Source organism: Archocentrus centrarchus, chromosome 5 (genome assembly GCF_007364275.1).
Source record: "Archocentrus centrarchus isolate MPI-CPG fArcCen1 chromosome 5, fArcCen1, whole genome shotgun sequence".
Classification (NCBI taxonomy): Eukaryota; Metazoa; Chordata; class Actinopteri; order Cichliformes; family Cichlidae; genus Archocentrus; species Archocentrus centrarchus.
Genome location: NC_044350.1, coordinates 29202929 through 29214050, shown reverse-complemented (window position 1 = coordinate 29214050; position 11122 = coordinate 29202929). Strand labels below are relative to the sequence as shown.

Below are 11122 nucleotides of genomic sequence, written 5' to 3'. Positions count from 1 at the left end.
GGTTGATGTCTGAGATACTTCACATAATCAGGACATGCCTTGGCAGGTTGGTCATGCCTTTGTGACATTGGACGCTATCTGTGGAGCTGAAAAAAAAAAAAAAAAAAAGCCTCTGCTGGCCTGAACCAATCAGAAGTTGCACCCTTCATCTGAAGCTTTTACCTAGTGGTTTGACATATGTTTGCTGCCAAAATTATCTTAAAGATGGGACGGCTATGAAGCTTGTCCCTCCTATTGTAAATTACACTTTTTTTGGAGGTAGGCTGTACTTTTAGAGTACAGCCTACCTCCTAAAATAAAACGTGTAATTTGCAGTAACCTACCACTCTTCACTGGAGGCAAACGACGGCCAACCATGTCTCAAAAAATTTCCCAAACTGCTTCTTCTTCAGAAGTGCCTTATTTCTTACGTTATAAGAAAAAAGATTTATGGGGATATCAACGAATATGTCGTTTAGACACACAAAAACCGCTGAGAATTCTCTATGTTGTTGGAACTTCTCTGAAGGCAAACCTGGACAGGTAAGGTGATATCTAAACATGATGCACGTTATTATTAATGACGATAACAGTTCCCGGATCCAGCTGTCTACCTGTATACCGCCGTTCAAATGCGTTCTGCTGAGAGATCTCAAGGGGTGCGGCTCCCCGTGGCTGTGGGTAGGTGCGTTGGTGGGTGCAAATTGTCACAGACTTTCTGTAATGGCCTAAATTAAACACAAGAGGAAAAAATACAACTCACCTTGGGTTGTTATTAATTATTAACAGCTTAAATATGCCAACAGCTCAAATTCCCCTCTCTTTTCATGCAAGTGGGACGGAGAAGTGAGGGATAAATAGAGATGAGAGATAAAGAGATAAGAAAAAAGAACTGTTGGCATAGGCTGAGCGGTCACTGGAGGGGTGGGGTGGATTTTGGCTGACCAATCATCAAAGGCTAAGGCTTTGGTAGCCTACCTGCAGCTTTTACGATGACTTGCTGCACCCGTCCCAGAAACAAAGTGCAATATAAGTTCGCGCATTCGTTTCCCTATATCGAAGCAGTCGCTGGGTTCTTACTGTCAGTACTAGTCTGTGCCTTACACAGTGCGAGAGGACGGCAGCCATGATCCACCCCCGCACGCTCAGAGTAGATTATGGCAAAACTACAAAGGTATTATACGTGGTTGGCTCGCAGCTAAACGTGAACCTGAGCAGGTAAGTCCTCAATCAAACCGGTCTAACGCCTAACACGCGAACAAATTTCATCCGAACTGTGGGAGTTCAGTTGCCTTGAGGGGGGAATTTGCGCAGTTGTTGCATTCTGAATACATTTCATTCTTTGAGAACATTAATGTTCTTAATGTAAAAGTAATAAATACGTGTGGACTGTGTTTTATGCATTTATGCATTTTTTTACGTATCCTTTTTACAGTTTCCATTTTTGATATCAAACGACTGAGCTACTTTACTTTTGGGCTTTATATATATATATATATATATATATATATATATATATATATATATATATATATATATATATATATATAATATCATACAACCGCCATGCAATATTCTGCCCACGGGAATTTAATTATTTGTTAAAACTGTTAAAATTCTGTGTAAAGTTAAATACTTTACATAGGTATCGAGTCAATTTTATGAGCAACGCATCTATTGCTGAATATTACCAGCATACACTACTGTATGTGAACATTACACCTGCAGGAGCTGCTCAGCCATGGAAATCCACCCTCCGGGCACACGGTTTTTGAGCTGTCGTTAATGACAGAGGGTTTGGAAGTCTGCGTTTACCGAGTCGACAGGAAATTGGTGACTTTTACGCAATGTGTGTTTCGGCACTCTGCGGCCCTGCTCTGTAACTTCGTGGCTGAGTTGCTTTGGTAATTAAATGCTTCCACTTTGCAATAATGTAGTTAATCGTGGATTATTAAAAAAGAAAGAAACTGGCTTGTTATATTCAAATATTAAAAAGTGTGGCCCAATACTTTTGTCCATGTGATCTATGTTATACTGAGAATTATTTGTGATACTGGGCCCCATTTAAACAAGAAGGAACTAAACTGTAGAAACTACACTCATTCTACCTCCCCAACATTCACCTAATTTAAACATCTTTGAGTCAGTGACTCCTGGCCAAAATGGGGATGATGTTTTCAACATTTCAGTTGTGGTCCAACCAGACCTTCATTTAAAAACCATGAAATACTGATTATGATGGATGATCATTTTATTGCCTTTTATTGGCAGTTTGTTTGGTTAGGATGGTTGTGATCATACAGCCAGAAGATGTCCCCTTCACCATCAAAGACTAGTAGGGTAACCACGATTTATCAAAAAATATTATTGCAGGAAGCAGGACACTCATCTAAATTTCACAAGTCATTTGTACACCAAAAAGCTCCTTGAGAATTTTTAATCCATCAGTATTTAAAAGCAGTAACGTTTCGGGCTGGAATGCCCTTCTTCAGACGTCCAGCCCGAAACGTTACTGCTTTTAAATACTGATGGATTAAAAATTCTCAAGGAGCTTTTTGGTGTGCGGACCTCCTCCTTTTTCATTGAGTTTTGCTTGGATCCAGCACCCTGGTTAAATTTTTTGGATGTGCGTGTTTCTCTTTGACAAGTCATTTGTACACAAAACAAGAACTGTCTTGGCGATTTCCCCACTCCATCACGTTTAAATTGCACATTGGAATTGCAGCCACCAGTAACTGTTTTGATGTTCTGTACATAGGGACTGATAGGGTCAAAAGAGGCTACCCTTGGGATGAAATCATTTTTCTGTGTTTTTGGATATTCTAAAAAAAAAACAAACCCTCAGAGGCCCAGGGGGTCCAGGCCATATTCCAGTCTCCCACTCTGCCTGGTCAGTAATCCCCCTTCTCTGTTATGTAGGCTGGCATTTGGCAGAATCTACAGCATACATTTCTTTGGAACACAAAGTCTCTCCTGTTAACAGCAACAATGAAAGACTGTTGATTCTCTCCTCTGTACTGAACAAAAGACCATGAGATTTTCCACCACCAGGATCTGCACACAAATGTCATCCTCTGGGTCAAACAATGGAATTCTGACGTACTCCAGCTGCCAGTTTATTTAGTGCAATCACAATAAATGCTGTCTAGTACAACCATGATCATATTATGCAGTGTCACCAAACCCTTCAGTAAATTAAACCTTCAAGAACATTTTGCTATCCAGTTTTTGTTTAAATGCTTTTAGTGAGGTGTTGATTCAACTTCCACACATGGACAGGAGAAATATTTTGGCAATAAGCAGCCACCGTTTAAACACCCATTCAAAATGTTGCATCCTGTTTTAAAATATAGGTCAAAAATGAAGGTTGTTTCAAAATCTAGGACTGTGATGGAACCTCTGGGTCCTTATGGTCCACCTCTACATGGTAGTCGTGCATGCATGAGTAAATGATGAGTGAGTGACTGGCAAAATGGATTTTCTGGCTTGCAGAAATTTGCCCCAAGGAAAAAAAGAAGGATCAGTTTTTGTGCCACGTCAGTTTATGTAAGCTGTGGTCTTGTCCTTCCCAGACCAACTTGGTATAATTACAGCAAGCGCTACCTCGTTCAGAACAGAGATGGGCATTTGGCTTGAAACAATGTGTACCTATCACAGAAGTGCAGTGAAATTTGGTGACTAAATGGTGCCTATCCCTAAACAAAAAAGCTACTACTGATTTGCACAGGGATTAAAAAAAATCCCTGTGCAAACCAGTAGTAGTATGATGCAGGGTTAAGTGTTTTGTGCTTTAGGGAAAGAATTGCATGATCTGACTTCACATGAAAAGCTACAGAAAATATAAGCCTATGATTTGTTTAGTCTTACCAGTTCCACTCCTAAGCAGACTGAAGTTGTGACTGAAGCTTATGGCTTTCCTGTATACAGTTCTTGAAATGGACTGTATCTTTTCATACAGTATGTTTGTGCTGTGTCAGTCAAACAGTCATCAAACTACTTTTGCCTGGTTCTCAGGAGCGCTCCTCCCAGTTCCAAGTTTTTCTCCGTGAAGTGCACCGCAAATGTTCAGTACAGCATCAGCCCCGTGCCTCGGGAGACATCCAGCCTCACTCCCATCCCTCTCACGGAAAGCTCAGCCCTGCTTATCAGCATGGACACTGCCAGTGAACATGAAAATGATAGCAAGGTAATGTAGCACAGAATTGCACAAAACCACCGAATCCACACGTCAGAAGTCATATTCATTTCAGCATTTCTTCCAAAAGAGCATGATTCAGATTCATGTGAAAACAGGAAAAAAAAAAGCTTTACTGGTATTCAGATTAAATAATTTATTTTTTTTTGTTTTGTTTTTTTTGCTCAATTTGTTTGGACCTGTGAGTAGAAATGTAGTCAGTCACCTCCTGTCAGGATTTGTACATTTGTGAATGACTGATTTATAACTATTTAAATCACCAGGGTTAAATGCCAAAGAACTTGTCTGCTTTGCAATGTACTCATAATCAAATAACATAAATTGGTACCTGTTAAATGTCTTCACAACAGCAGCTTGTACCTTTTTATTTTAAAAGCTGTCAGTCCAGTACTACGGGGAGAAAAAAGACGTCTTAGGAACAGCAATCTTACATCTGACAGCAGTTGGTAAGTTGAGCTATAATGATAGTGTGTTTTGATGCTCATCAGAATCCAAACATGACTTGCAAACCACCATAAACTCATATCCATGATCTGAAAATAACAAAACAATACAGTGAACTTCTGTCTGGAAATGTAATGTGTGATCAACAAGATAATGTCTGTTATGCAGAGATCTCTCTGGATGTGGATGCTGATAGAGATGGCGTCGTGGAGAAAAACAACCCTAAAAAGGTATATATATATTTTTTTATATATATTTTTTAAAACTTTTTGCAGAAGCCTTTGATTCTGACTCATTCACATTTCTGTTTTGTTGAAAATCTGTCAGGGTTCTTGGAAATGGGGTCCTGATGGGCACGGGGCCATCCTTTTGGTCAACTGTGACTCAGAAAAGACCTACTGGAAAAAACCAGACAACAAGGACACAAGCATTTCTAGAGTGTCTGGTCAGACACTATCAATATAACTTCCTTTTCACCAATGAATATTCAGTTTTTCTGTTTGTCCTCTGTGCCATGAGCCTTTTTGAACTTCTGCTTGCATTAAAAAGCAATTTGTATAGTATGCACTGAGCAGATAGAGATGGTGATGTAGTAAATCGGTCTGATAAACAATATTGTGTGAGTGGAGTGGTTGGGTAGAGCTACAAGCTAGTAGAGCTGACATTTGATAGTATAAACAGGTCAGATGTTGTTCTGCATGCAGGCGTACAGTTACCAGAAACATTACCACATGCTGACAGACATATGCAGCACGTGGAACTGTTAAAGTCTCTTCTGCCCTGAAGGAATAACTAGTACAGATATAGAAGGGGCCAAAGTGGTCTCACTGGTAACGGGAGCATTAAGGACTTTAACCCCATGCCTTAATGAGAGGCTGGAGCAGATACCAGGCACATCACATGAGGCTTAAAAAAAAATATAAATTCTGTAAATTCTATGGTGCCCACAACATGAACAATACTTTTTGTGCATGTATAGATCTAAAGGACATGTCAGTCATGGTGCTGCGGACCAAAGGCCCTGCTAAGCTCCCAGAGGGCTATAAACTAACCATGCACATCTCTCAGGGTGATGCAGAGAGTGTCCGAGTCTTCAGAAGCCGATCTGCTGATGTGCTGAACAGTGGCCTGTGTGAGTAAAGAAGGAGGTTGAAAAAAGCCCCGCAACAGATGATATACTGTGCATTTAATTCACTTGGTCTGCGAAGACATTACAGTGTCTAAAACACATTTCTTTTCTTTTTGTTTCTAAATTAAGCAGCTAAGAATTTAACCCATTTCATGTCATTTTTACTTCAGCACAGAAACTGTACAATGTCTTTGTGAAGGACTTTCCACTGGTGCTGAGCAGCGAGGTCCTGTCCAAGGAAGTGCCTTACCTGGGAGGTGTGGCAGAGATGAATTTTCACGTAGAGGGCCTGAGGTTTCCTGACAAGGACTTTGATGGGCTCATCAGCATCAACCTAAGTCTATTGGAACCAATCTCTGCTGTAAGAGCCACAGCAGATCATAGCATTGTTACACAACTTGATTTAATCAGCTTTCTTTTCCCCCTTAACAGCAGAAAAACATCAAGCGGATTCATTTTGTGAATACAGTTAACATGAATTATTTAGCAAAAACAAACATGACAGTTTTTGACTCAAAATACTCTTGAATCTGTTTTGTAATATTTCATTAGAAACATAGAAAGGAGTATAATTGTCAGTACACAGCAGCCTCTCTCATGTTTCAACAGGGTGTTCCTGAGACACCCATTTTTACAGACAAAGTGGTGTTCAGAGTGGCACCGTGGATCATGACACCCAACACGCTTCGACCCGTAGAGGTATTTGTCTGCAGGTAAGTGCAGACTCATGAATAAAAAACATAAACGTGACTGCTGATATCTCAGTTGCTACTTTCCCACCGCTGAGGAGCCGGTGCTCGTGCCAGTGCCGGTGCTGGTTTCAATTAACCGGCAAAACGTTTAAGAATGGGCCCGTGTTCCCACCGCGTTTCTGTGAACTGCTCCTTTATGTATGAGTGTGGGCGGGTCTTCGTCTGGACATGGAAGACGACAAGTACGCACTTTGCGTCCTTTTAATCTGTGATATGAACTGATACAAAGCAGCAAGTTCAGCCTTAGAGCCCAACCTAATTCACAGCCGTGAAAATTGCTTCACTTTTCTCATGTAATACACATGTAATATGGTAGAAAACTTGATGTTGAGGTGGCAGAGTCACGCCCTTCTGCCGCTTTCGTCACGCGTTCTTGGTTCGAGACCAGCTAGTTTGTGGGGCCGGAGTTGAACCCATTTTTCGGCCGAGCACCGAGTGCTTCCGCGGTGGAAAACCCGCCTAACGGTTCAAATAAAGACACCGGCTCCGGAACCCTGTTGGTGGGAAAGAGGCCTGTGAGATGTTACTGTTACACATACCTCTTAACCTGCATACATTTATCCACTGTAACTTTTCAGTTTGTAGTTTTAGATTTTTTTTTTTTTTTGGTGATCTTTAAAAGATAAAAATGTATTATTGTGGTGGAATCTGAAAAAACGCTCATCTGTTTCTGATTGCTCTGTCAGTACTTCTGATAACTACCAGTTCCTGAAAGGAATGAGGAACCTTGTTACGATGAGTGGGTATAAACTGAACATTTGCCATGAATATGAAAACAGAGGAGACCGCTGGATGCAAGTAAGCCATTTCTTTTTTTTTTTTTTTTTAGTTTAGCTTTCACAAGCACTGACTTTTAAAATGCATAGTGATTGGTGGTGGTGGATCGTAGAAATTGTTATTAGTGGCAAACTATGAGGCAGAATGAAGAGTATGTTTGGTAAATTCATTGTGGTTTCATGAACAGTCTCTGTGTGGTTTCATAACCCCAACAGCAAATAAGAGGAACGTTAACATGAAAAATCTCATGGAACAAGAGAAACCACTGTGAAAATGTTCTCTGAAAAATGTCACAATAGCAGTTGGTTTCACAACAGCTACACTGTGAGGAAGAAAAGCACAAAAAGAAAAAAAAAATCACAGAAACTTTCATTTCTGTTCATTCACAAGGAAACAAAAATAAAAAATGCCTTTTTGTAAATAAGTTAAAAACTCTACTCAACTAAGACAAGGACATAAAAAAATATAACTTGTTTTTCAGGATGAACTCGAAATTGGTTACATTGATTCACCTCATCAGCGTTTTCCTGTTGTTTTGGATTCCCCGAGGGATGGAGATCTTGCAGACTTTCCATATGATAAGCTGCTAGTAGGAGATTTAATTTCTGCTCTTTATGTCCTTAAAAGTCTTGATTATTGTTCATTCACATTTTATTAATCCAATTATAATCTCAAAGCAGAATTTTACGTCTTGGAAATCTGATATATACTTTGTATCTACTTTGTATCCTAGGGCCCCGACTTTGGCTATGTGACGAGGGTGGTCTTAGATGAACAAGTGAGCAGTCTCGACTCATTTGGCAATCTGGAGGTGAGCCCTCCTGTCACTGTGAATGGAAAAAAATACCCCCTGGGAAGAATCATCATTGGGGTCGCCTTCCCTACGTGAGTTTTTAACAAATTCAAAGATGAATTCTGGAGTTTTAAGCAAATGTATCACAAGCAGAAAAAGAGCAAGTGACAGAATCAAACCTTTTTCTTTCTTTTAGGGCAACTAAAGGGCGAAACATGACCAAAGTAGTTCAAGACTTCTTGTGGGCTCAGAAGGTTCAGGAGCCCATCGCCTTATTCTCTGACTGGCTCTGTGTTGGCCACGTGGATGAATTCATGACTTTTGTTCCTGCACCTGACAGAAAGGTGAATCTAATTTTCTATTGATGTAAATCTGCTGCTGCATCTGCTTGATACTGACTTGTTGTTATGCATATTGTGGCATTGTGAAAGCATTTGGGACATGAAAGCATCACTGTAATCTTTGTTTTCTGTGCGTGTCTTCACAGGGTTTCCGCCTGCTGTTGGCCAGCCCAGATGCAGCCTACAAATTATTCAGAGGCCTGCAGAAAAGTGGACAAGGAAAAGCCACACTGTTTGATGGTAGGCCAGTCTTTCTCAGTACTGTATGTGGAATATTTGCAAAATAACATTTTTAGCAATGAACAAATTCATCATGTCGTCAAGCTTTATCACTCACTCTGAATGATGTTTCCAAACAGGGTTGGCAAAGGCAAAACAAAAAACAGTGGATGAAATACTTAATGATAAAAACCTCCAAGAAGAAAATAACTACGTACAGGTGAGTAGGATTGTAGGATTAGACCGAAGGCCGGAAAAGAGTTTGTGAACAAACAGCACACTCATCCAATTGCTGAATATCCCATTCCAACTACAAACACTAATATGGTGCAATGACAGCCTCCACTCTGTAGATAGGCTTTTCCACTGGAGTTTAGAACCTAGTTGCAGGATTTGCTCCCATTCACCTGCAATAGCATTAGTGAAAGTACAGCTGTTTTTGAGTGAGAATGGCATTTGGCATAGCTGATGTTACTCTTGTTATACCCCATGTTGTCATGAGCTTTAAAGATCCAAATGATTTTGTGCCGTTTCCAGAAGCAGTCTGTTCTTTTACTACCAACTTTCAAACATTTTTACTGTGTGCGTCAGTACTCTGCAGCCTGTGAGTTTGTGTAGCATACTGCTTCACAAGCTGTTTTTGCTCCTAGATGTTTGCACTTTACTATGACAACACTGGGCAGACATTTGTCAAACCGACTTAGCTTTAAAATGTCATCCTATGACCAAACTGCCCTAAAGTCACTGAGCTGTGCAGTGTGACCCCATGTTTTGTGACCAGTGGATTGTCAAAGGCACATGTGTGGATGTATGCATGATTAATTTATAGACCTATTTGCAAATAAATGATCTAAACCTACATATTAGGACTGATTTTCCAATACTATTAGGTATTTAGGGTAGACTGTGGCAGTACATGATCCAAAATTATGCATATGAAACATTGTGGTAAAATTTTAAATGTTTTCAGCACAGGATTTTAACAAGCAAAATGAGTGCATCTTAGACACTGCGCACAATGTGTGTTTTTACGGTCCGCTCTTTCCCAGAGCTGCATCGACTGGAACCGGGATGTGCTGAAGAGGGAACTGGGCCTAGAAGATGAAGACATCATTGACCTGCCAATCCTCTTCAAGCTGGTGAAGGAAGACGATGAGCACAGAGCAGTGGCTTACTACCCCGACATGGTGTGTTCATAAATTTTACACAACTGCAGTCATTTTCAAAGATTTGTTTATATTTTAAGAGGCATTAAAGCTCTCATCAGTTGACAAAAAGGAGCTGAAGCAGTACTGAGTGCTATATTTGTTTCCAGGTAAACATGATTGTTTTGGGGAAAAACCTTGGTATCCCGAAGCCCTTTGGCCCCAAGGTGAATGGACGCTGCGCACTTGAGACTAAGATGTGCTCCCTGATGGAGGGCCTGGGCCTCAGCTGCACATTCATTGATGACTTTGCCTCCTACCACGAGCTGCTGGGAGAGGTGCACTGTGGCTCCAATGTCCGCAGGGAACCCTTTCAGTTCAAATGGTGGAACCTAGAGATGTGAATGAAAGCTTAGATATAGCTGTTTTACTTAAGGAAACACTTCATGGTCACCATTTTTTTTCCTTTCTCTTTTATTTTTTTTTTTTAATGAATACTAAAAAATCAGCTATTCTTGCTTTCAAAACGATAGTCGGTGATAGGTGCAACTGTGATCTCATTTCTTACTCTTCTGATCAAAAAATGGAGAAAATTATCAGTGTCCTAATTTCTTTTTTTAATTCACAAATCGAATTAAGGTGACAAATTGCCTTTCCTGTGCCTGCTTCATGGTAAAAGTCACCATCCCATTTTTAGGTGAAGCAGCAGCAGCGGTGGGGACAGATCACATTGCATTAACAGTATCTTAATATAGCTCTGACACAGTATAAACAGGCTGCACAGTGATCAGTAAGGCATGCACGCTTCGTTTCATGCGCCTCTAAGGGGAATCAGTTAGCAGCGACGAAACAGTGGTCTCTGACGCTAACAGAGAAAATGAAGATACAAAGATGTGATTACAGAATGTTAAAGCACTGAGATGACCTGCTCCTTAAAACTGAACAAATGTATTTGGTATCCAGACTGCGACCGGATTTCATGAAAATCTTGAGGATTAAAATTTAAAAAGGAGCAGATGGTGGGGATCGGGTTAGTGTATTAGATTGATTTGAAAACAGCAGCCTTAAGCCTTACATCATCTCTGTCTTCATGAATAATGAACGCCTTATTTTTCTTGTCATTTTGGAATAAATGCTTCACTGTCATACAGAAATACTTAAGTGGTAAGCATAATTTTTATTGGAGAAAGTATCCTGGAACTCTTATCTACTGTATGCATCGTCCTCTTTATTAAACTTTTTAGTTGGCTTATTTTACAAAAAAAGCTCTATTTACAAAGATTTCTTTTAAACAAGGGCTTAAGCAAACGGACAAGAATCAATACAATCATTTGAATCAAGCACAGAG

General features: G+C 40.2%; 1 protein-coding gene across 2 annotated transcripts; it reads left to right on the top strand.

Annotated features, from left to right (window-relative positions):
* The first annotated feature begins 314 nt into the window (after nt 1-314).
* Nucleotides 315-11002, top strand: padi2 (peptidyl arginine deiminase, type II). Of its 2 annotated transcripts, none has more exons than XM_030728979.1 (16): nt 315-522; nt 3994-4165; nt 4551-4620; nt 4787-4848; nt 4946-5063; nt 5598-5750; nt 5918-6108; nt 6357-6460; nt 7186-7297; nt 7758-7865; nt 8010-8161; nt 8266-8413; nt 8557-8650; nt 8770-8849; nt 9679-9816; nt 9945-11002. In XM_030728979.1, the coding sequence occupies exons 1-16, from the start codon at nt 356-358 to the stop codon at nt 10176-10178; spliced, it is 2103 nt and encodes a 700-aa protein (XP_030584839.1). In that variant the 5' UTR covers nt 315-355; the 3' UTR covers nt 10179-11002. The 2 variants fall into 2 exon arrangements, with proteins under 2 accessions (XP_030584839.1, XP_030584840.1); XM_030728980.1 differs by lacking the exon at nt 315-522 and adding an exon at nt 978-1197.
* The last annotated feature ends 120 nt before the right edge of the window (nt 11003-11122 follow it).